The 26,533-nt window shown below is 40.4% G+C and overlaps 1 protein-coding gene across 10 annotated transcripts in view; it reads left to right on the top strand.

The window, feature by feature from the left end:
* The window catches only part of LOC117073243 (putative RNA-binding protein Luc7-like 2), a 68,672-nt gene that overhangs the window by 9,331 nt on the left and 32,808 nt on the right, over nucleotides 1-26,533 (top strand). For 4 of the 10 annotated variants that reach the window (XM_033193857.1, XM_033193859.1, XM_033193858.1 and 1 more), the window contains 3 exons: nucleotides 2,369-2,445; nucleotides 5,706-5,776; nucleotides 7,363-7,457. In XM_033193857.1, the coding sequence (XP_033049748.1) occupies nucleotides 5,719-5,776; nucleotides 7,363-7,457 (153 nt within the window). In that variant the 5' untranslated portion in view covers nucleotides 2,369-2,445; nucleotides 5,706-5,718. The remainder of the gene's footprint in view (nucleotides 1-2,368; nucleotides 2,446-5,705; nucleotides 5,777-7,362; nucleotides 7,458-26,533) is intronic. The other 6 variants (XM_033193863.1, XM_033193864.1, XM_033193861.1 and 3 more) reach the window with 2 other exon arrangements.

The following is a 26,533-nucleotide window of genomic DNA, read 5'->3' as shown; positions in this document are numbered from 1 at the left end:
GAGGCTCTAGTTGGCTTCTGTAACTATCACCAGCTCATGAGAACTTGTCCTTTTTAATAGATAAATCAGCCAGTCACTTTTTCTTTGAATCTTTTCAGCTATTGCTTGGTAGCCAAAAGATCGCTTTCATTACTTCTAATGTTGTATATAGAAAGTTCTGGATGATAGAAGGCACCAGCTATCCACAGTGCAGTTGTTACTATATCAGAATTGCAGCTCTGCAAGTATCAACATAAAAAATTTAGCAGGCTGCAACTTTTTATGCCATGTATCTTAAATTCTTTATAACCCATTTTAGGACTTAAAGTAACTATTCAGGCTTTTCTGTTGTCTCTTGTAAATTTAAGAAGAGAAATAAGCTGATAGATTTCCTAAAGCAGGTACCCCCCAAAACATGATGGCATTGATCCCTGCCAGCTGCCAAGACCTTTTGCTTGTATTAATACAGTGAGAGAAGATAGGTGCAGGGCATGGAATAGAGCCCTTGGAATGGAGATTCTTTAGTATTCCTGTTCTCACATTTTCATCATCATCATTCTGGTTAGCTTCAAAAGATCCTACAAGCTTTTTCCTCTACTATCAAGGCTGTTTCCCAGTCTCATTCTTTATAATCTTGTGATATGGATTTTCACAGACAAGTGGGCCAGATTTTTAACATTTTAAAAACGTTATTAATCTTTGATCTTATCTAGCAAGAATAAACTTGTTCTGGAAATTTCTTCTGTAATGGGCATTGCATTTTTAAAATGTTCGGCTTGTCGTGGGGATTATGGTGGGGGGTGATACTAGTACTTATTTCTGATTATAAACTTGTGGGACCATATGAACCAGAAGATTAAGAAGGATAGCTTTTCTGAGCTGTATGGCACCCTTGTGTTTGCATTTTCTGGAGGAAAGGAAAGCTGCTTTGTTTTATTAGAAATTACTTGATGTCACATTTGGAAGGCAGACTGTCATAATTGTTTTTTCCCATTGCCATCTTTGGCATAGTAATCTTTCTTCCCTTATGTAATAAATATATGCCTGGAAAGTTTTACATAGATCAAGACATATTAAATGTTTTCAAAGCATCTGTATTATTATGTTAAGACATGGTGATGAGTCCTTTTGTAAAATGAACCCTGTATTTTGGACTGTTTAAATATACAGTGGGTTAAACTGAGTGTATGTATGAACGAGGGAACATGTAGTAAGGGAGTAATGTTTTTTTAAAAGGTTAATTACAAAAGGATTTGTATAGGTGGATTTTAAGCTGAATTCTAAAGGAACAACAAAGGTAGGTGGGAGAATTTGGTAGAGTGGGTGAGAAAGTTTGAGGAAGGTGTAAAAATGATCAGATTGGCTCCTTAGTATAATAGTTACTGTGCAGCAGTAGTCATTGCTTTTACTTTGATTCCACATGAAGACACAAGGGTTTTTTGTTTGCTTGTTTTCAGAGAGAGAGCCTTGCTCTGTGGGCCAGGCTGGAGTGCATTGGCGCTCTCAGCTCACTGCAACCTCCAGTTCCCAGGTTCAAGCGATTTTCCCACCTCACCCTCCTGAGTAGCTGATATTACAGACATGTGCCACTACACCCAGCTAATTTTTATATTTTTAGTAGCGACTGGGTTTCACCATGTTAGCCAGGCTAGCCTTGAACTCCTGACCTCAGGTGATCTGCCTGCCTTGGCCACCGAAAGTGCTGGGATTACAGACATGAGCCACCGTGCCCAGTGACACAAGATTTTACTTGTGCACTGCTTTAGATCTCTTCCTGCCCTGGGCTAGACTAGAAATTGGCCGTGGATCTTTTATACAGTTCCCACATTATTATGTGAACTCAGCAGCTTATGTTGGAATAAATGGAGGGAGGAAATTGGAGGGAAAAAGAGGGAGGAACATTCCTCTGCATTTAGGGATTCAGGGGGTCAGGAAAACAAGCTTTAACCTTTTGGTTGTACACCTCTTGAGCTCTAGCTTTCTTTTCACTGAAGGGTTATGGATCTTATTTCAGAGGGAAGGAAACTGTCCTGTCCCAAGCCCACTGTGACACGTGACCCTTAACTAGTGTACCTGTGGGGAGGGCTTCAGTTGCCACACTAGAGAATGTGGGAGGGCTTCCCTTCCCCTGCCCCCATTTATAGACATGGGAGTGTCTCCATTGCTTTGTATGCTGTTGCATTTTCTCTTCCCTCTTTGTTTTTCCTAAGCTAAGCTCTAAGCTAATTCTGTGCAAAATAAATACTGATTGTTTTTATTAATTGCTTGCCATGAATGCCTGATAATGTACAGTAAAATAGGATTCTGCATACCGTTAAATATGTCAAATATTACAAACTTTAAGGTTCTTTTGAAATTACAATACTAAACTCAGTTCACTTTTGCTTAGCCTTCACAGTTGTTGATCACATAGCATGGTCATCCACTCACAGCTTAAAAAAATACAGGGAGCATCGGAGAGAATGGGTAAAGTAAAATTTTGATGTTTTTAAAATAGCACCTAAATCTATGAAAGTTGATTTGGTTTCTTGTTTGTATGGGAGGGAGAGGGTGGGTAGTACTGGGGGGAGGGGGTGGATATTGGGAAGATAGCATGCAACGTATAAAATCATGTCAGATACTACCTAGGCTAAGGTTGTCATGTTACTAATAACATTTAAGTGTTAATATAAGTTTCAGAAAAGGCAGGACCATAGAATGGAAGTGTTGGGAATTACAGTGGGCTTATTTTTTTCCCTCCTGACATACGGAAGGGGATTTTGAGAATAGCAGTATTTGAGTCAAATTTAGAGAGGAGGCCTCTTTTTAAAAGTGACCTGTCCATATTCCCTGAGTGGAACTGACTGCCTCAGTACCACCTTAGGCCCTGATACATTGGTGACAGACCTGGAGATGAATAATACGCATCCTCCTTTTTATTGTGTACTTGTGACTCAGGTGTTCTCAAAGATTGTAATTCATGAAACTCATGAAGGGGTTGAACAAAAGAGGGAGGTAAGAGAGTTGTTGCTTGGTAGAGAACTTGGTAGAAATAGGAATTAATAGAAAAGTTGATGTTACTATTAAAATGAAAAACACTTGCTAGAGTTCTAAATCAAGTTTCTAATTCTAAAAACTTGGCTGTGTAATTATATAAAAGGCCTGATTAACTATTGCAGAGGTTATAGGACAGAGCTCCATGGTTTTATAGGTGGGATATTTTTTGTTGTTGACAGAAGTAACTTCGTCTGATTTCTGTTCCATTATTTTAATTTTTTTTTTGTTTATACACTAAAATTTTGGATTAAAAAATGAAAATTGTAAGAAATCAAATGTTACTCAAAAAGTGTTGTTCTGATCCCAACTCTGCAATTCTTCTACATGAAGGCATTTGCCAAAGCCAAATATGATTTATTTAGGACTGTTCCCCCAAACCTTGTTTCTATAAGCTTTGTCAAAGCTATTACTCCAGGTTGTAGTACTTGTTTTTCTACTTTCCTTTGATCTAAGTCCTGTCTTTCCTTCAAATTTTGGCTACTTACTGCATGAAGCTTTTCCCAGTATCTCCATTCTTGGTGGTAACTTTAGTCTAAGAATTCCGGGCCAGGCGCGGTGGCTCAAGCCTGTAATCCCAGCACTTTGGGAGGCCGAGACGGGCGGATCACGAGGTCAGGAGATCGAGACCATCCTGGCTAACATGGTGAAACCCCGTCTCTACTAAAAAATACAAAAAACTAGCCGGGCGAGGTGGCGGGCGCCTGTAGTCCCAGCTACTCGGGAGGCTGAGGCAGGAGAATGGCGTGAACCCGGGAGGCGGAGCTTGCAGTGAGCTGAGATCCGGCTACTGTACTCCAGCCCCGGCGACAGAGTGAGACTCCATCTCAAAAAAAAAAAAAAGAAAAGAATTCCTGAAGTACTACCTAATTGAAACATACATTTGATACTTGGATCATGTTATCTTGTATTATAACTTATTACTCCATTAACATATCCTCGGCCGGGTGCAATGGCTCCTGCCTGTAATCCCAGCATGTTGGGAGGCCGAGGAGGGAGGGTCATTTGAGGCCAGGAGTTGGAGATCAGTCTGGGCAACATAGTGAGACCCTGTCTCTACAAAAAAATTGAAAAAATTTAAAAAATTAATATGTCCTATTTCTTTAGCAAAATCATTGGCTCCTTGTGGGGAGAGAGCTTGTCTTATATGCCCCTTTGTAATTCCATTGCCTAGCACAGCAGATGTGGTCACTGGTAGGTTTGATTCTGTGATTTGGATCCAATGTCAGTGTGACAGGATACTTTTTCCCCCCCATAATTTAGGTTATTTTTATATGACTTTATGCCCACAAAACCCAAAGATAAAAACACATTAAATTGAAAATAATTTCTTGTATTATAAGGTGATTTGGTTCCTATTTGCAGTTCTTTCTTCTTTTTATAAAGTAGGCGCTGTTTTACCTAGTTTGTTACGAAAAACATGGTTTGGGCCAGATATCTTGACAGAAACCAAATTACCAGCATGTTTCTTTTAAAAATCATTGTTGATTTAGCTGAATTGTACTTCCATGGAATAAGCCCAAATAAATTTGTTAAGTACTGCATGGTTATGCAGCCAGATTGTTTTAAAATGTCAACCTTTATTAAAGTCCCTAAGCAGAACTTTAAAAATATCATTAAACAGTCAGTTGCTATTCCTTCTCAGAGTATTTCTGTATCTCAAATTATTAAGCATTTTATTATATCATTGTTTTAACGATTTCTATAATGGCTGCTATTTGATAGCTGTATTTGTTGTGTTTGCTACAGTTATCAAATATTTACGGAGTACCCATTCATTTGCGGTGAGGAGTTATTTTAAAATGCTTTTTGGCATTTATAGAAACAGATTCTGATTTTAAAAGCTCACCAGGGAAAATATGGACAATTATTATGTATCCATAAAAATTTAAAAAAACACGAAAAAACTCACTAGGGATACTTGCTGGTTTGCTATATTCCTATTAGGAGTTGTTCATGTTTTAACTGATAGCTGTGTCTTCAGGGCACAATTAACTTAATATTTGAATGTAAGTTGTTAAGCAGCAATCAGTTACTCTAGTTGATGAAATGTTTGATTAGTAAAACTTCATGAATACTGATTTTATTCTAAGGCCTGAGCCATTAGTTTAACAGAGCACTGAAATGATTCTGCTGTTGCATTACCAAAACATTTAGATAACTTTTAGCAGGAAAACTAATAGATACATAAGGGTTTTTTTGTTTTGTTTTGTTTTGTTTTTTGTTTCAACTTTAAAATTTTCATTTTAAAATTCCTTAATATAATTAGGGTACTGATTTAAAATGAAATTTTTTTCTTAAATGGTAGGAAGCAAAACGCCTGTAATTAAATAGCATTGACATTCTGACATGAGCTTATCATAGTACCTTTCTAACATGAGCTTGAGGTCCTCACCAAAGTCTTGATGAAACATACTTTTTAAAGACATAATTTTTTAAAACCCCACTTGGTTCAAAGACATTGTCCAGAGCTCCAGCTTTGGACTTTTACCTGTAGTCAGTCATACAGTTATCTGGGGTTGTGCTTGTTAAGTCAGTATTTTAAAAATGAAACACCCTGATTTTGTTCACTTTTGTTTTTATATAAAAGAATCTTTACAGTCAACATGTACTTCTAGATGCTGTATTGAAATTGCTGGCAGAGTTTATTCTATACAAAATGAACAATCTGGCCCCTTGTTTTATTTGTAAAGGTTCAATGTATCTATGCCTGCCTACCTCAATCTGCAAGGGAGTGTCAGAAAGGCCCCGCATTCGCCAAGCCGTGAGTTATCGCTAACTTTTCAGATGTGTTAATGAATGTGGAACAAAAGCAGTTGTGTTTAAAAGGAAAAAGGACCATCAAAATAACTTTCATTATAGTAGCAGGCGTAAACACTAAACTGAATATTCCAAATTGTGTCAAAAATAACCTACTAGAGACGAGCTTCTAGAAAACCTATTGTTGAACTGCTCTGAAGCCATCATTTTAACTATAAATTACTGTTGTTAAAATTTTATATACCCTGGTTGCAAATTAGAATGTTTTGAAAATATCTTTAACCAAGTTAAAACAATTTGAACAAAATCTTACCCCATCTAAAAATGATAGTATTTAGTTGAATTTAAGTTAAGCTGTTTAGTATATGACCATATAAAGGGGTAAAATTTTAATCTTTTTTGTTACTTACATGTGAAAATACAGAAACTAAATGATTGAATCACATCCTACACGAAAGTTTTTGCAGTGCTCCAGGCATATCATGTGAAGTACAGAGGTATTTATATCTCTTTTGGCACCAATAGTTCTCGCTTCAGTATTTCACCAGTAGGTTTTCATTCATCGATAGTATATCAGTTTAAGGCTAAGATAAAACACCTACATTTCTTAGGGCTTATTCTGTATAGAAAGGAAACATCCTTATGAGTTTTTTCTTTTGTCTTTCCGAAGAGATTCCAAGCAAAAAAATTGTAACTAACATCTGTATTTTGTTATTGGAGCTAGTTACCTTTCTTTTTCGTAGATTCTTTAATGTTTTGAGTAGATAGCCATATTTGATAAGCAGGTTGGATGCTTCTTTTGCTTAGGAGGTAGGTGTATTGTGTTATATGAAGACAGAATGAATTTAAATATACCCAGTTTGGCAGTATAGAAAATCTCAGACTACATAAAACTTGGAGGTATGGAACCTTTGGACACATTAAAGTTAACGTTTCTTTAGGCAATGTGCCTTTGTTTGACTGGTGTGTAAGTCCTTCTTCCAGGTTTGTACGCTCTTAAACGCGTTATTCTACCCTCTCTAACTCCTCCCAGCAGCAAAAGGGAGACACTTCAGCTGGAACAAAATAGTGGAAGAAATGGCGTCTGGGGTTCAGTGGGGATTCGCAGTGTGTATGCAATGTTTGCAAGATTATTTTTTATGTTTTTCAATTACTGTAAATAAAAATGTATCAATGCTTAGTGTCAAGAAGGGAACATTGTATACCAGTATAAACTCTCTTAGTGGGTCTGCAAGTTGCTTAACCACTCGGGGCCTCAGTTTTCTCATCTGCAGTATGAAGGAGTTGGACTCGATAATCTTTAAAGTCCATTCCTGCTCTAAAATCCTATGCTTTTCTGAAGTACTCTATTTAACAGAATGCATTGCTTTCTCACTTTGACTATTTGAATTATGTATGCAGTACACTTACTGCAACTGCATGTTGTCTAAAATAGTTTTTCTATAGGTTGTATATAAAAACTAATCCCTCTTGAGCTGATTTATAATGTGTGTATATAGCCACACATAAAAAGCTAGTAATAGTAGGGCTCTCAGAATAATACTTTCCAGTTGTCTAACCTTGAATGTTATTAACTCTTCTATATTACAGGAGATACTACTCGTCAACGAATCAAATTCAGTGATGACAGAGTATGCAAGAGTCACCTTCTCAACTGTTGTCCTCATGATGTCCTTTCTGGAACTGTATGTATTTACTAAATGTATTGTTTGATTACTGATATGCTGCAGTAATGAACTACTTGATAAAGTTTTAATTCTGTGTCAAAAGAATTGACTTGTGAGGGGGGATTTGCATCGTTTATTGTTTGTTTATTCAGGATGATTACTTAAATCTTCAGTAATGGGTTTCCTCACAAAAGTGGTTGATATGTTTTGTTTTATAATATTTTCCATTCTTTAGAGCAATTTTTTAAAAGCATGTTTTATTTGGAACACAGAGGTAGTTGTATAGCATTTGTACTGTTAGTTCAGAAATAAAATTATTTTTAAAGTAATTCCTTTTACTGTTAAACAGAATAGACTTTTATCTAGTACAGTATACATTTTTGTTAAGATTTTTACACACTTATATTGTGGAATCAGTGGGGAAATATATTACTAAATACTTATATCCACACAGCTTAATTTGGGAGTATTATCACTTAAAATATTGCTCCTGCTAATAATGTAAAGCTCAATTTTGATTCTATGTCTGCAGAGATGTTGATCTTAGAGTATCATTGTTTTAATTTGGAAGATAAACTGCATAATGATGGACCTGTTGGAATATGGAACAAATAATTTGATTCTCTGACTTTTGGATTTGGTTGAAATGATTACAAGTAGCTTCCCTTCATAGCTGCATCTGATGCTGGTGGGGAGCTAGTAGGGGCTAAACCTTGAGCTGACTTTAGTTTTCATTTGCCAGAAACTACTGAAATGAAGAAAGATTTCTGACTTGCCTTTTCAGAAGCAATGAATTTCTTAGCCAAATGAGTGGTGTCTTCTTTGATAGGAAGAGTTAAAATTAAGGACATGCCCCAAAGAGATATGTATCAAGGCATATGCAACAGGAAACACCTTTGACTTTTCCAGTGGGAAAGAGAGTTGAAACTGTGTTATGTTAATGGGAAAAAAGAGCCTAGGTTTATTTTAAAGTATAATACTGGCCGGGCGCAGTGGCTCACGCCTTTAATCCTAGCACTTTGAGAGGTTGAGGCAGGCGGATCACGAGGTCAGGAGATCGAGATCATCCTGGCTAACATGGTGAAACCTCGTCTCGACTAAAAATACAAAAAAAAAAAATTAGCCGGGTGTGGTAGCAGACACCTGTAGTCCCAGCTACTTGGGAGGCTGAGGCGGAAGAATGGTGTGAACCCGGGAGGCGGAACTTGCAATGAGTCAAGATCGTGCCACTGCACTCCAGCCTAGGCGATAGAGCGAGACTCCATCTCAAAAAAAAAAAAAAAAAAAAAAGGTGTAATACTACAAGGCAAGAAATCCAGTTTCTGAGAACAGGAATTTGGAAGGACTATGGCAGATAATAAATATAATAAACTCTAAACTTTTTTTTTTTGATACAGTCTTGCTCTGTCACCCAGGCTTGGAGTGCAGTGGTGTGATCTCAGCTCACTCTTACCTCCACCGCCTGGCTTCAGGCAATTCTTCTGCCTCAGCCTCCGGTGTAGCTGGGATTACAGGCGTGCGCCACCATGCCCGGCTAATTTTTGTATTTTTATTTTTATTTATTTATTTATTTTTTTTGAGATGGAGTCTTGCTCCTGTCACCCAAGCTGGAGTGCAGTGGCCTGATCTTGGCTTATTGCAGCCTCTGCCTCCTGGGTTCAAGCGATTCTCCTGCCTCAGCCTCCCAAGTAGCTGGGATTATAGGCACCTGCCACCACGCCTAGCTAATTTTTGTATTTTTAGTAGAGCTGAAGTTTCGTCATGTTGGCCAGGCTGGTCTTGAACTCCTGAGCTCATGATTCACCCATCTTGGCCTCCCAAAGTGCTGGGATTACAGGCATGAGCCACCGTGCCCGGCCCTAATGTTTGTATTTTTAGTAGAGATGGGGTTTCACCATGTTGGTCAGGCTGGTCTTGAACTCCTGACCTTTGATCCATCTGCCTTGGCCTCCCAAAGTGCTGGAATTACAGGCGTGAGCTACCCCACCTGGCTTTTTTTTTTTGAGACAGGGTCTTGCTCTATCAGCCAGGCTATGAACACTGCCCACTGCAGCCTCCACTTTCTGGGCTCTAAGAGTTTCTCCCACCTCAACCTCCTGAGTGGTTGGAGCTACAGGCGCGCACCACGATGCTCGACTAATTTTTGTATTTTTTGTAGAGACTAGGTCTCACCATTTTACCCAGGCTTGTCTCAAACTCCTGGCCTCAAGTGATCCTCCTGCCTCAGCCTCCGAAAGTACTGGGATTACAGGCGTGAACCACACCACCCAGCCATAATAAACTCCCTTGTCTACTTTCTAACATTTTCATAATTATTTTATACCGTGCTATACTGCATCTGAAATCTATAAAATCTATGATTGTCTGTAGTATACTGTGAGTCTCCGTGTTTAATATTGTATAAAATTTAACTGTCAAAGTTATTTTAAAAATTTACTTTTAATTTTTATTTACTGGCTAAATTACCACTTGAGATAAATTTTGAGAACAACATTAACAAAACCACTTGACGGCCGGGCGCGGTGGCTCAAGCCTGTAATCCCAGCACTCTGGGAGGCCGAGACGGGCGGATCACGAGGTCAGGAGATCGAGTCCATCCTGGCTAACACGGTGAAACCCCGTCTCTACTAAAAAATACAAAAAACTAGCCGGGCGATGTGGCGGGCGCCTGTAGTCCCAGCTACGTGGGAGGCTGAGGCAGGAGAATGGCGTGAACCCAGGAGGCGGAGCTTGCAGTGAGCTGAGATCCGGCCACTGCACTCCAGCCTGGGCGGCAGAGCGAGACTCCGTCTCAAAAAAAAAAAAAAAAAAAAACAAAACCACTTGAGGCCAGGAGTTTGAGACTAGTCTGGTCAACATAGTGAAGCCCCATCTCTACAAAAAGAATTTTAAAAAAAATTAGCCTGGCATAGTGGTACTTCTTGAAGTCCTAACTGTCTGGGAAGCTGAGACAGGAGGGTTGCTTGAGCTCAGGAATTCAAGACTTCCAAGTGAGCTATGATCACACCACTGCATTCTACCGAGGCAACAGAGTGAGACCCTGTCTCAAAAAAAAACCAAAACAAAACAAAAAAGGAAATAAGAATCAACAGTTATAATTCAGTGTTTTTCATTCTTCATTTGAACAGCAGAGTAGAAATAGGCATCTTGAACATAAAGAGGTGTGAACTATCACACTGTGTCCCAAAAAGCATTTGTTCTATAGGGAATGACTGCTACAAAGCCATAGCTCTGTAATTACAAGCTATTTGTACACAGGGTGAACTGTTAAGTTTTTCAGGTCCTTAAGTACACCATTGTATGACACTTTTGGAGTCTTACAGCATCCTTTACCTAGTCCTCAAATCTCTGCTTAAATTCTGAAAGTTTCACTACTCAAGCAATCCTCCCATCTCAGCCTCCCAAAGCACTAGGATTACAGGCAGGAGCCACTGTGCCTGGCCTTAACTGTTGACTTTATGATGCTTTTTCTTGTGTACCTAAAGATCGTATGACTAAAGGTTGCCCTTTAGTTTTCTGGACCTTGTGTCTAAGATCTGTCACTTGCAGCAGAATATGATTTACCAGTATTTTAGATTATTTAGAAAAAGAATACAGAAAAGCCAGGCATGATGGTACATACCTATAGCCCCAGCTACTTTGGAGGCTGAGGTGGGGAAGATTGCCTGAACTCAGGATTTCAGATGTAGCCTGGACAACATAGTAAGACTGTCACAAAGGAAAAAAGTATCCAGAAATGCATTTCCTGCCTTTTCTTCATTGTAAAGAGGTTGGAACTTTATATCAAGCACTTAGAAATGGAGAGTGTGATTTCTAAAAATTCTCTTCATAACTGACAGTTAGTTTGGAATTTTTTGCAATTGAGTTTCATGAAAATGCACGGAAAACGTTTTACGTTTCATTACTCTAGTATAACTAATGCTTTTTTTTTTTTTTTTTTTTTTTTTTTTGAGAGACTCACTCTCTTGGGCCAGGCTGGAGTGCAGTGGCACAATCTTGGCTCACTGCAACCTCCACCTCTGGGTTCAAGCAATTTCTGCCTCAGCCTCCCGTGTAGCTGGGATTACAGGCGTGTGCCACCACACCCAGTTCACCAGGGTGGTTTTGAACTCCTGACCTCAGGTGGTCCGCCCGCCTCGGCCTCCCAAAGTGCTGGGATTATGGGCCTGAGCCGCCGTGCCTGGTCTGGCATAACTAATTCTTAAAATAATAAATTTATTAGGGCTGGGTGTGGTGGTTCACGCCTGTAATCCCAGCAGTTTGGGAGGCCGATCACTTGAGGTCAGGAGTTTCAGACCAGCCTGACCAACCAATATGGTGAAACCCCATCTCCACTGAAAATATAAAAAATTAGCCAGGCGTAGTGGCCTGCACCTGTAATCCCAGCTACTCAGGAAGCTGAGGCAGGAGTATTACTTGAACCCTGGAGGTAAAGGTTGCAGAGAGCTGAGATCACACCACTGCACTCTAGCCTGGGTGACAGAGCAAGACTGTCTCAAAATAAATAAATAAATAATAAATTAATCAGAGGAAGTAAGACAGAACAGAGGATCGAAATAATTATGTTTAAAGTTTTTTTTTTTTTTTTTTTTTTGAGACGGAGTCTCGCTGTGTCGCCCAGGCTGGAGTGCAGTGGCGCGATCTCGGCTCGCTGCAAGCTCCGCCTCCTGGGTTCATGCCATTCTCCCGCCTCAGCCTCCGAGTAGCTGGGACTACAGGCGGCCGCCATCACGCCCGGCTAATTTTTTGTATTTTTAGTAGAGATGGGGTTTCACCGTGTTAGCCAGGATGGTCTCGATCTCCTGACCTCGTGATCCGCCCGTCTCGGCCTCCCAAAGTGCTGGGATTACAGGCTTGAGCCACCGTGCCCGGCTGTTTAATGATTTTTATAAGAAATATGAATATTTTCTTTATCTCAGAAAGTTACTATACTTCAAAAGCTTGTGGCTGGTTGCAGTGGCTCATGCCTGTAATCCCAGCACTTTGGGAGGCCAGGCCGGGGGAATCATCTGAGGTCAGGAGTTCTAGACCAGCCTGGCTAACATGTTGAAACCTGTCTCTACTAAAAATACAAAAAAATTATCCGGGCATGGTGGCGGGTGCCTGTGATTCCAGCTACTCTGGAGGCTGAGGCAGGAGAATCACTCGAACCCCAGTGGTAGAGGTTGCAGTGAGCTGAGATTGTGCCACTGCACTCCAGCCTGAGCAAAAGAGCGAGACTCTGTTTAAAAAAATAAATAAAAGAAAAAATAAAAAGCTTGGATTACTTTTCTATTCTTCTAGAATATTTTCATATTGTAGTCTCTCTCTTTTCCTCATTTTGGCCCACTTTCTCCCTGCTGAATTCACTGTAGGCAGTATGCCCTTTCAGATTTAGGCAAAACAGAAAAACCTAAACCAAGTTGTCATTTTTTTCCCCAACACATTTCTTCTGGTACATATCTTCCCTGAGGAAAGATAAGGAAATTGATAGCTTTAAAAAATATTTCCATCTAGTTCCTTGTCATCTTGAAAAAAGATACATGACGAATAATTTATAGAAGGCTTTAAATATAAAGCAAAGATGTTAACAGAAACTTGAAATTAAGATCTTAGGATGTGGAAAATGTATACTCTCATAGGGTGCCTGTTCAAAATTCAGAAATCAGCACCACTAATTTTATTGTAGCCCTCATCATAGTGTAACTTTACCATAGATAGACCCTCATATCTTCTAGTGTAAAGTCATTTTACAGTTGAGAAAAACTAAGGCTTAGAGAAATTGTGCTGTTAAATGTCTCACAATAAAAAAACCACAGTATTCTATACCATTTAGGAATCTTAAATCTAGAAATACTTAAAACAATTTTTTGTTAGTTTTTTAGGTAATTCAGTTACCTAGGGCAGTGACTTTCAGATGTTTCTGAAACATCCTTGGAGGCATCTCATGCACTAAGGATTTGGGAGTAGGCTAGTTCGTTCTGTTTCAACTGGAATTTTACTTATTTTGTTTTATTTTACTGAGACAAGGTCACACTCTTGCCCAGGCTGGAATACAGTGATGCCATCTTGGCTCACTGCAACCTCTGCCTCCTGGGATCAAGTAAGTCTCCTGCCTCAGCCTCCCAAGTAGCTATGATTACAGATGTGTGCCACTAGGCTCAGCTAGTCTTTTTTTTTTTTTTTTGAGCCGGAGTCTTGCTCTGTTGCCCAGGCTGGAGTGCAGTGGTATGATCTCGGCTCACTGCAACCTCCCACTCCCGGGTTCAAGTGATTTTCCTGCCCCAGCCTCCCAAGTGGCTGAGATTATAGGCACATGCCACCATGCCTGCCTACTTTTGTATTTTTCGTAGAGATGGGGTTTCGCCATGTTGGTCAGGCTGGTCTCAAACTGCTGACCTCAGATGATCGCCTCACCCTCCAAGAGTGCTAGGATTACAGGCATGAGCCGCTGCGTCCGGCCTAATTTTTTTTTTCGGGGTGGAGTCTTGCTCTGACACCAGGCTGGAGTGCAATGGCACAGTCTCGGCTCACTGCAACCTCAGCCTCCCAGATTCAAGTGATTCCCCTGCCTCAGCTTCCCGAACAGCTGGGACTACGGGCGCGCGCCACCAGGCCTTGATAATTTTTTGTATTTTTGTATTTTAGTAGAGTTGGAGTTTCACCATGTTGGCCAGGATGGTCTCAATCTCCTGACCTCATGATCCGCCTACCTCGGCCTCCCAAAGTGCTGGGATTACAGGCGTGAGCCACTGCCCATGGCTAATTTTTGTATTTTTAATAGAGTTTGGGTTTTACCATGTTGCCCAGGCTGGTGTCAAACTCTTGACCTCAAGTGATCTGCCTGCCTCAGCCTCCTAAAAAGAACCAATCTTGAAAAATACTTACAGATGGGGTTAGGGACTTTGATATTGTCACAGTCAATATTACTTTTTATTGGAGACTTTGATATTGTCACAGTCTTATTTATTTATTTATTCAGACAGTCTCTCCCTGTCGCCCAGGCTGGAGTGCAGTGGTGTTATCTTAGCGCACTGCAACCTCTGCCTCCTGAGTTGAAGTGTCTCCTGCCTGAGTCTCCCAAGTAGCTGGAACAACAGCTATGCCCAGCCACACCCGGCTTATTTTTTGTGATTTTTGTAGAGACGAAGTTTCACTTTCACCATGTTGTCCTGGCTGGTCTCACACTCCTGGGCTCTAGGGATCCACCAGCCTAGGCCTCTCAAAGTGCTGAGATTACAGGAGTGTGGCATCATGCCCAGCTGAAAGTCATTAAAGTAAAAATTTATCTGCCTATTTGAAGTGATTGGATGGGATTACTGGTTGTCAGATATTCCAGCCAAATTTTGTGGTGCCCCAGTAGGTTCCAGGTTTTATCCCAGGTGCACCTTTTATATTTGAAACTCCTTTTTTTATTGCTTCCCTGACTCTTTTAAAGTCTGATCTGAAAATCAGCTACGTGGGTACATACAAACCCAAACTTTAAAAACTGCTGAAATATCTTTTTTTGTTTTGGAGAAAGAGTGTTGCTTTGTTGCCCAGGTTGGAGTGCACTGGTGTGATCTCAGCTCACTGCAACCTCCGCCTTCTAGGTATAAGCAATTCTCCTTCCTCACTCTCCCAAGTAGGTGGGATTACAGGCGCATGCCACCATGCCTGGCTAATTTTTGTACTTTTAGTAGATGTGGGGTGTCACCACGTTGGTTGGCCAGGCTGGTCTCAAACTCCTGAGCTAAGGTGATCAGCCCACCTCGGCCTCCCAAAGTGCCCAGATTGCAGGCATGATCCACCACTCCTGGCCCTGAAATATCTTTAATAGTCATATACAAAAGCCATGAGAATATGGAAATACAGAATAAGTGCTGAGAAGTAGACTTGCACAAAATTTTCTCAACCAGCCACTAGAATGTAGGTTCATAAGGGTGGGGACATTGTATTGTTTACTGCTATATCCAAAGCATCTCAAACAGGGTCTATTTATTGTATCAGATGAATGATCAGTCCACCCAAAAGTAGAATGCTACATAATTTCAAAAACCAACTTTGAATTTCAAAAATTAACAGTCATTAATGGCAAAAGGATTAACATTTAACAGATACGGAGCTGGAGAGTATCTTGGTTTTATTGAATTTCCTTTTTTTTTTTTTTTTTTTTTTTGTTGAGACGGAGTTTTGCTCTTGTTGCCCAAGCTGGATCTTGGCTCACTTCAACCTCAGCCTCTCGGACTCAAGCAGTTCTCCTGCCTCGGCCTCCCCAGTAGCTGGGATTACAGGTGCTGCGCACCACCATGCCCGGCTAATTTTTTGTATTTTAAGTAGAAACAGGGTTTCACCATGTTAGCCAGGCTGGTCTTGGAACTCCTGACCTCAGGTGATCCACCCACCTCGGCCTTCCAAAGGGCTGGGATTACAGATGCAAGCCACCACGCCCGGCCTGGATGTCTTTTTTTTTTTTTTTTTTTGAGACGTAGTCTTGCTCTGTGGCCTAGGCTGGAGTGCAGTGGCGTGATCTCCGTTCACTGCAATCTCCACCTCCTAGGTTCAAGTGATTCTCCTGCCTCAGCCTCCCGTGTAGCTGGGGCTACAGGTGCCTGCTACCATGCCTGGCTAATTTTTTTTTTTTTTTTTTGTATTTTTAGTAGAGACGATTTTACCGTGTTGGCTGGGCTGGTTTCGAACTCCTGACCTCAAGTGATCCACCCACCTTGGCCTCCCAAAGCGCTGGGATTACAGGCGTAAGCTATCTCGCCTGACCCTGGCCTAGAGTTCTTATCAAAATATGACACCAGTGGTTACCTGTGCAAGTGTGAAAAATCAATCTGTAAATTGTTTAAATCTTTTCCTATAAATAGTTTATTTTGGGCTGCCTTGGTATTATTTAAAGGTTTAAGTATTATTTAACTAAGATTAAAATTTGAAGAGATCTGAATGTGGAGATCTGATGTTTTTGGCATTAACCCTGATTATTGGCTTGATATTTAGTTTTTTTTATATATATATATATATATGATATATATTTCATATATACTCCAGACTGGAGTGCAGTAGCGAGATCACGGCTCACTGCGACCTCTGCCTCTCAGGTTCAAGCGATTCTCCTGCCTCAGCCTCCCGAGTAGCTGGGATTACAGGATTGCGCCACCATGACTAGCTAATTTCCAAATTTAGATTTGAAGTGTGTTGTATTCTTATTTTAAGCAGATTTGCTGTATTTTATTGTTCTCAGTCTATTACAAAAATATACATTCTCTTAACTGTTTCTAGAGACTGTCTAAATACAAAATGCATTTGGTGCCCAGAAAGTTAACAGCACTTTAAAAGATTGTCAGTGAATAATTAAAATTTTACTATTAAATCTTAAAAACCAAGGCTTTAATCGTTTAAAGCATTTTTGGCAAATAGAAACAAGAATACTCAGAAATATTCAACTTGGGGTACTTACGCCCTTTGGAAATAGTCCATTTCTGTCATTCTGAATAATAATTATTTTTTTAAGAGTTGGGGGTCTCACTGTGTTGTCCAGGCTGGAGTGCAGTGGCTATTTATAGGAGCAATCATGGTGCCCTACAGCCTTGAACTCCTGGGCTCAGGTGATCCTTCCAACTCAGCCTCCTAAGTAGCTGGGACTACTGCAGATGCACACCACCATATCTGGCTCTATTCTGAATAATCTTAGATCATTTATTTTATATACTATTTAAAATAGTACAATTCAGGCTTATGGAGGTAGGTAATATTTTTCCCCACGGTGACCCATAAACCATGTATAGTAAGTAATACCTTGTTCTGGTTTAGTCTTTGTTTCTAGTTGAGGGTTGTTAGCACTTTTGTGTATTACTTGTATTAATGATTAAGTACAGATATACGTTCATATGGGTATGGCGGACTGTTGTGTTGATGTTTATTTAATGAATTTCCATGTACCCATCAGCCAGGTTCAGGAAATATTTTACACACAGACTATTTTATTTATAATCACGTATATTCCCCCTGCAGCTTTTTTTTTTTTTTTTTTTTTGAAGTACATCTTCAAAAGTCTTGAAACTATCAGTTAGGACGACTTTTTTTTTTTTTTTTTATTAAAGAAATGGTCTCACTCGGGCACCCAGGCTGGAGTGCAGTGGTATAATCGTAGCCACTGCAGTCTTGAACTCTGGGGCTCAAGTGATCCTCCTGCCTCAGCCTCCCAAGTAGCAAGGACAGCAGGCTCATGCCACCATGCCCAGTTAATTTTTAAATTTTTGTAGAGACAAACTCTTGCCATGTTGTCCAGGCTCTTCTCAAACTCCTGACCTTGAAGGATCCTCATGCTTGGGCCTCTCAAACGTGTTGGGATATGGATGTGAACAACTGTACTCGCTGTAGGATGACTCTTGAACTTAAAGAGAGTAGTAAAGACCAGTTATTCCCAAATAAAGTAGGAGGTCTGGGAGTCATTGAAGCAGATTGTTTTTCATAGTCTAGTACTGGTTAATATATTTCAGTGTCACGTTGATTTATTTGTACAATGAGTCTCAATAAATGCTTATTAGCTAAGAATCAGGAATTATTCTCTTAGTATTTCCTGGACCCTCCAGATGTTTTTTAGAGATAAGTAGTTTTATTAACTGTATTTTAACACTTCTTCTTTTTTTTTTTGAGACGGAGTCTTGCTCTGCCGCCCAGGCTGGAGTGCAGTGGCCGGCTCTCAGCTCACTGCAAGCTCCGCCTCCCGGGTTCACGCCATTTTCCTGTCTCAGCCTCCCGAGTAGCTGGGACTACAGGCGCCCGCCTCATCGCCCGGCTAGTTTTTTGTATTTTTTTAGTAGAGACGGGGTTTCACCGTATTAGCCAGGATGGTCTCGATCTCCTGACCTCGTGATCCGCCCGTCTCGGCCTCCCAAAGTGCTGGGATTACAGGCTTGAGCCACCGCGCCCGGCCGTATTTTAACACTTCTAAGGAAACAAGCGTGTTCTCTGAAACTGTTTGTTGAAAAAGGGAATATGGAGTTATAAATGCATCATTTGGAGGATGTAGTTCATTGAACACAATAGTAAGAAATGAAAACTTGAAACCGATAATTTTTTTTTTTGAGACCAGAATCTTGCTGTGTCTCCCAGGCTGGAGTGCAATGGCACAATCTTGGCTTACTGCAGCCTCCACCTCCCAGGTTCAAGTGATTCTCATGCCTCAGCCTCCTGAGTAGCTGGGATTTACAGGCACCCACCACCACGCCTGGCTAATTTTTGTATTTTTAGTAGAGATGGAGTTTTGCCATGTTGGCCAAGCTAGTCTTAACTCCTGGCCTCAAGTAATCCACCTGCCTCGACCTCTCAAAGTGCTGGGATTACAGGCCTGAACCACTGTGCCCAGCCTAAAAATATTGTTTATATAGGCGATTAATCACAAACATCAAACAAATTTACAAAGAATTACAAATTCTCTGTCACTGGAAATATTTTTTAACATGTGATGAGTTCTACCTTTAGGCAGGACCTACATGCTTTCTAGCTGATTCTTCCTCATTAAGGGAACTTCTAAAATCTCATTGGTGTTTTACTTTAACCTGTATAGGATTAAAGGATTAATTTTTTTTTTTTTTTTGAGACCGAGTTTTGCTCTTGTTCCCCAGGCTGGAGTGCGATGGCTCAATCTTAGCTCACTGCAGCCTCCTCCGTCTGGGTTCAAGCGATTCTCCTGCCTCAGCCTCCCAAGTAGCTGGATTACAGGCACGTGCCACCATGCCCGGCTAATTTTTTGTATTTGTAGTAGAGACGGTTTCACCATGTTGGCCAGGCTGGTCTCGGACTCCTGGCCTCAGGTAATCTGCCAACCTCAGCCTCCCAAAGTGCTGGGATTACAGGCATGAGCCACTGTGCCTAGCCAAAGCATTTTGAGAATAAATGGTCTCATAAACTTGTTTGGCTTACAGGATCAAAAATAAAGATGTGTGTTGATTTTACTCAGATAATATGACTTGTAAAACTTGCTCTTTTTTTTTTTTTGAGACGGAGTCTAGCTCTGTTGCCCAGGCTGGAGTGCAGTGGCGTGATCTCGGCTCACTGCAAGCTCTGCCTCCCAGGTTCACACCATTCTCCTCCTCAGCTTCCCGAGTAGCTGGGGCTACAGGTGTCCGCCACCACGCCCGGCTATTTTTTTGGATTTTTAGTAGAGACAGGGTTTCACTGTGTTAGCCAGGATGGTCTCGATCTCCTGACCTCGTGATCCGCCCATCTCAGCCTCCCAAAATGCTGGGATTACAGGCATGAGCCACCACGCCTGGTGACTTGTAAAACTTCTAAGTTTAGATAAGTTTTTGTGTTTTTCTCCTTATATTTATTACAAAAATGTTTAGAGTGATCAAATTTAAGTGATAATTGGAATTAAGCAGAGGAAGAAATAGAAAAGGGTGATCAAGAAGAATCAGATTAATAAGGTCTGAATAGAGAAAGTGAAGATAATTCACAGTACTTGTTTTGTAATTTCTGAAGTCGCATCATAAACAGATACTCATGTGACTAACTTTAACAAATAAAGACTAATTGTAAATTAGCTTTTACATTTAAAATCTAATAAAAATTACTTTAACAAATTACTTCAAATTACTAATTGAAATAATTTGTTATTTTTTTTCTCTCTCTGAGGGTATTGCTGATGGCAGAAGTTAGCAATCATTCATTCACTCACTTAAATACTTGAGTACCTACTATGTGTGCTGTGGTAGGTGGTGGGAATACAGATGTGGACCTGGGTGTCTGTTCCAGTGGTGGGAGTTTACATTATAATGTGGGAGGCACACAGCCAAATATGAAAACAAATACTGTGATTTTAGGTAGTAATGAGTGTTATGACACAAAAGCATAGTTTGGTAATTCGGGGTGGGAATGGGGTAGGAGAGGGGGCCAAGGCCAAGGAGCTACTCTGGCAGGGTTGTTGGAGAAAAATTTTATTTACTTTTTAAAATTCTTTCTTTTGGCAGGGCGCAGTGGCTCAAGCCTGTAATCCCAGCACTTTGGGAGGCTGAGACGGGTGGATCACGAGTTCAGGAGATCGAGACCATCCTGGCTAACACGGTGAAACCCTATCTCTACTAAAAAATACAAAAAAAACTAGCCGGGAGAGGTGGTGGGCGCCTGTAGCCCCAGCTACTCGGGAGGCTGAGGCAGGAGAATGGCGTAAACCCGGGCGGCGGAGCTTGTAGTGAGCTGAGATCCGGCCACTGCACTCCAGCCTGGGCGACAGAGCGAGACTGTGTCTCAAAAAATAAAAAAAAAATAAAATAAAATTCTTTATTTTATGAGACGGAGTCTCACTTTGTCTCCCAGGCTGGAGTACAGCGGTGCGATCTCGGCTCACTGCAACCTCCACCTCCCAGGCTCAAGTGATCTCCTACCTCAGCCTCCCGAGTAGCTGGGACTAGAGATATGCGCCACCACATCCAGCTAATTTTTGTATTTTCAGTAGAGACGCGGTTTTACCGTATTGTCCGGGCTGGTCTTGAATTCCTGACCTCAAGTGACCCACCCCTCCCAAAGTGCTGGGATTACAGATGTGAGCCACTGCGCCTGGCTGAAAATTTTTATTTTATTTTTTATATGAGAACTCTTGTTTTCTAATGGGGAAAATTTTTGATGAAGTGACATTTGAAGAGATCCGAATGTGGAGAAGAAGGTAGTCATTTCTGAGTGGGAATAAACTTGCCATTTTGTTCCTACACAAAACTTGTGGTAGTTCTCTATTGTTTATACCTGTACTGAAAAATCTAAAATACTTACCCAGGATACTTCTCCCTTGAATGACTAAATAGTGTGAGTTGTTTTTTCTTTTCCTCTTTTTTTTGGAGACAGAATCTTCCTGTGTCACGCAGGGCTGAAGTGCAATAGTGTCATTGTAGCTCACTGAAGCCTGGAACTCTTGGCCTCACAGAGTGTTGGGATTGCAGGCGTGAGCCACCGTGCCTGGCCTGGTTCCCTTGTTTGACCAAACTGATTTGCTTATTGTCGTCTCACTCCTTTCTTTCCCTCGCATGCTTCTCATTTTTGTTTATACTCTTTTCCTCTGCTTGCAATATTCTTTCTCCTCACTAAAAATTTAAATCCTGTCTGGCTTACTATATGTGATTGCCTTACCCTGTAGCAGTTTAGCCTCTCAACCCCAGTATAGCACCTGCTTTCTGTACTACTGAAAAAAAATGTGTTATTTATCTCATTTGTGTATATAGTCTCATTTTCTCTCTCTCTTTCCAGTTAGGTAGTACACCATAGTCTTTGTGCGACAAGACCTCTTGTTTTAACTTTTTCTAGTTTTCTTTGCACATCTAGGGTCAGAAATGGATACAAAAATATTTCCTACGTTCTTAAAAAAATTATAAAAAAGTAGAAAAATATCATGATTTATCTTTACTCTGGGAAAAATAGGTTTGGAGGTGGAACATATACAAGTGGAAAGAGGCAGTTAAGAAATTGGGAAGTGGTAGAAAACCAACAACGTTATATATGCACAATGTGCCCCATTTCTCTTCACCCTATACTCATGTCTAAGGTATAGTTGTTAACATGGAGATCAGACTCTGTGTTCTTGTGTAATTTGTTAGAGAGTCTTCTGGAAAAATGCTTGAGCTGTAACTCTGGGGAGGAATATGTAAAACTTTCACCCTGGAAAACTTGAATAAAGAAAGCCTGTAGTGAATGTAGTCATATATCTGTATCATACTAGATGCTGCTACTTAGATTTCCTGTTATTACATCAAAATCGTCTTGTCCAGAGCAAGACATTTTTCCTCATAGAACAGTTTTTCCATTTGATTTAGTCAGTTCTCTTGGTGGCATCATTTTCCTCATGTTTGAAATGCTTGAAACCCTGAAAAGACTCCTGACTTTTTCTTTCTTTCCACACTTAATTTCCATTTAGCTAATACATGTAGGTTGAAAGTGATTGTGTTATTGAAAGAATATTGAGCTATATTAAAGACCTGTTGAGATTTTTACTCTGCTGCCATTAGCTTATGATCTTAGGCAAACGTTGATCTGAGACTTGATTTCTGCATTTGTAAGAAGGTGTGATGGGATTCATTATTCCAGAGACACTTCACATTTTTTAAGTCGCCTGGACTGGAGTGCAGTGGCCGGATCTCAGCTCACTGCAAGGTCCGCCTCCCGGGTTCCCGCCATTCTCCTGCCTCAGCCTCCCGAGTAGCTGGGACTACAGGCGCCCGCCACCTCGCCCGGCTAGTTTTTGTATTTTTAGTAGAGACGGGGTTTCACCATGTTAGCCAGGATGGTCTCGATCTCCTGACCTCGTGATCCGCCCGTCTCGGCCTCCCAAAGTGCTGGGATTACAGGCTTGAGCCACCGCGTCCGGCCTAAATGGTTTTTTTGTTTGTTGGTTTGTGTGTAGGGGGGGGCGTTTTGTTTTTGTTTTTTTAATTCTTCGGCAGTCTGATATACCTCTATCACCTGCTTTCTCGTTTCTGTTCTAATTTGACCCCAGTGGCTTTATTCCTAGGTTCTTGTAATATCTTCTCTTGTCCTTTGTCTCTTTCTTCTAGTCAATCTGTCTAGTGTTAATTGTTCTGAAACATGGATTTTATTGTGTCATATTTCTGCCTAAGTAGTCAAGCATTCTTTTCCTACAGAATAAATTCTACATTTTTTTGACTCATTTTCAGACTCTTTCACAATCTAGTCAGAGGCTGTAAACTAGTGGCCTGTGGGCCAGTATAATCCTACATCCTCTTTCCCCCCCATCATTTTCCTTTATCTTCTAGTAGAAATCATCTCGTTCCCGGTAAGTTGTTCCTCTTTATTTTCCTGATGGGAAATATTGTATTCTCCCTTGAAGCATTTGCTCTGGCTCTTTCCCTCTGTTCTGTGTCTTCTGTGTAAATTATCTCCACTTGTCCTAGAAACTTCCTCATACACACTGATATTTAATAAAGATAGCCCTCTTTTGTGAATTCACTTGAAAATGGAAGCATTAGAAGTATGTAAAGTTATGAGCCAAGGAAATAAGTTCTTCACTGAACAAATAATTGAGCTGTAATATAATATTATGTCATACTATATAACAGAATACTGAGTACCCATTATGTGGTGAACAATGTTATCTGATTGGGGCTGTTACAATGATCAAGAAAGACTGTTCCTCCCTCGTTGAGCTTATATTCCATTGCAATCAATATGCAAAATAACTAGGTTGACAGCCTGCCTTCAGAGTGCTTTTAGAAACATCTTACTTGATCTGAACAGCAATCCTGAAGTACTTGAGAAAACAGAAGTTCAGCTGGCACAGGCAGGATCACTTGAGGCCAGGAGTTACCAGCTTGGACAACACAGCAAGCTTCCATCTCAACAAAAAAAAATAATTAACTCGGTGTGGCATGCACATGTCGTCCTAGCTACTGAGGAGACTGAAGCAGGAAGATCACTTAAGCCTAGAAGTTCAAGGCCACAGTGAGCTATGGTCGTGCCAGTGCACCCTAGCTTGGAAGTTCAGAGTTTAAGTGAATTTCTCAGGATCAAATGGATAATACAAGGTAAAGGGAGATGTTTTGATATGGTCCAGTTCCCAGTCTCTTTTTCTTTTCTTTTTTTTTGGAGACCAGGGTCTCACTCTGTCCCCTAGGCTGGAGTGCAGTGGCGTCATCTCGGCTCACAGCCTCCGCCTCCTGGGTTCAAGTGATTCTCCTGCCTCAGCCTCTTGAGCAGCTGGGACTACAGGCACATGCCACCACACCCGCCTAATTTTTGTATTTTTAGTAGAGGTGGGGTTTCGCCATATTGGCCAGGCTGGTCTCAAAGCTTCTGACCTCAAGTGATCCACCTGCCTCGGCCTCCCAAAGTGCTGGGATTACAGACCTGAGCCACTGCGCCTGGCCTAGTCTGTCTTATTACTTAGACAATGTAGTTTTTAAGTACAAGAGAATAAAGCATAAAACATGAATGTTTCCAATTATACCTCACCCTCCTTCTCAGATCTAAACCTTGTCAACTATTCACTGTACATCTTTCACTCTCCTTTCTATGCATTTACACAAGGTTGTGTGTTTTAACAGATGGCGTTATATTGTTTGAATTTTTTTTCACTTGTCTTGGAGAGGTTTCCGTATCAGTTGTCTGCATTTTAAAAAATGCCTGAATAATATTTTGTAGTGTGGCTGTTCTCTTATCCTTTATATGCAGTGAGTATTAATAATAGTCTTTGTTTCTGTTTTTGGTGTACACTGTGGCAGTCCAGTCCTTGTATGTACATCTTTGTAGACATTTGCAGCTGTTGCTTTAATGTCTTGATTTCCATTGTGAATATAAATTCCTTGATTGTAGAAATTATATTCTCATGCTCTTCTGTAATTTTGTTCACGATCTGGTTCATAGAACTGAACAAATGTTCAAACACATAGCAAAGCAGGTATATTTACAATTACTAGGAGCTATTACTATGCCAAATTCTATCGTTTATATATTAACATATTACTACTATTAATTTACACTTAGCAGTACACTCAAAATGTATGAATCAACCTTTTGATTTGCTCTACCGTAATATTTCTATTCGTTAATTTTAATGTATAGTTTTCACATGACTCTCAATTTTTTTTTCTCTAACATTAAATTGGCTTCTTTTTTTTGGAGGAGGGGACAGGGTCTGGTCTCAGTCTGTTACCCAGGCTAGAGGGCAGTGACATGATCTTGGCTCTCTGCAACCTCTGCCTCCCAGGTTCAAGTGATTCTTCTGCCTCAGCCTCCCGAGTAGTTGGGATTGCAGGCATGTCACCATGCCCAGCTAATTTTTTTATTTTTGGTAGAGATGGGGTTTCACCATGTTTGCCAGGCTGGTCTCGAACTCCTGACCTCTAGTGATCTGCCTGCCTCAGGCTTCTATAGTGTTGGGACTACAGGTGTGAGCCACCTCGCCTGGCCTGGCTTCATTGATTGTTCTAATTGTAATAATAATACATGCTCATTGCTTATAATTCACCCGGTACCAGAAAGTTCGAACAACTCTCATAGTAATACAGATTTGTAAATTCCAAAATACATATTTTATTACGTCTTTCTTTGCCAGCTTCTCTTTTCTCCACTTGGTATATCAAGAACATCATTTTTAAAGACTAAATAGACACTGTATAGCTGTTCCATAGCTGAATCAACCAAACCTCTGTTGAGAGGCTCCTAAAATATTTCTTGTTTTCTAAAAAACATTGTTAAACTTTATTCTCCATTTATCTTTTTATAATTATTTCACTATTAATTCCTTAGAAATAGAATTCCTTAGTCAAATTATCAGGTTTATTCAATAGTCATGGTTTGTGCAAAACTTGGTCTCCTTGGAGGGATAAGTAAGAGAAACAGACGGTTTTTCTAATGAAGCTTAGAGTTTATTTGGGGAAACAACATTCACTTTTGGAATTTCAAAAGAAAAGTTAAAAATTCTTGACGATTTAGCTTTGTTACCTTTGTTGGTAAAACAGTATAAAACGCTGTGGGGCTATAAGTTACCAGGATCAGCTATAGTTATTTGGTCAACATTTCATGGAGTAATGGATTCAGAATGGAGAAGACAAAATGCAGAGCTGAACTTAATTACAAATAAGCATTAAAAAAAAAAAAACAAACAAACTACAATCTAAGCATTTAGATGTAAAAATTAAAAACCAAGAATAAACTTGTGGAAAGAATTTAATTATGAAATAAGCTACCTGTTTTTTTTGTTTTTTGTTTTTCTTTTTTTGAAATGGAGTTTCGCTCTGGTTGCCCAGGCTGGAGTGATCTTGGTTCACTACAACCTCTGCCCCCTGGGTTCAAGCGATTCTCCTGCCTCAGCCTCCTGAGTAGTTGGTTGGGATTACAGGCATGCACCACCACGCCCGGCTAATTTTGTATTATTTTAGTAGAGATGAGGTTTCTGCATGTTGGGTCAGGCTGTTCTCGAACTCCTAATCTCAAGTGATCTGCCCGCCTCGGCCTCCCAAAGTGCTGGAATTACAGGTGTGAGCAACCGCTCCCAGCAGCTGCTTGTTAAATTAAAAAATAGTTTTAGGACCAGGTATGGTGGCTCAGGCCTGTAATCCTAACTTTGGGAGGCCAAGGTGGTTGAATCACCTGAGGTCAAGAGTTTGACCAGCCTGGTCAACATG

This window comes from Trachypithecus francoisi, unplaced genomic scaffold, assembly GCF_009764315.1.
Source record: "Trachypithecus francoisi isolate TF-2019V2 unplaced genomic scaffold, Tfra_2.0 Lachesis_group4, whole genome shotgun sequence".
NCBI lineage: Eukaryota > Metazoa > Chordata > Mammalia > Primates > Cercopithecidae > Trachypithecus > Trachypithecus francoisi.
This window is presented reverse-complemented; position numbering and strand designations above follow the sequence as displayed.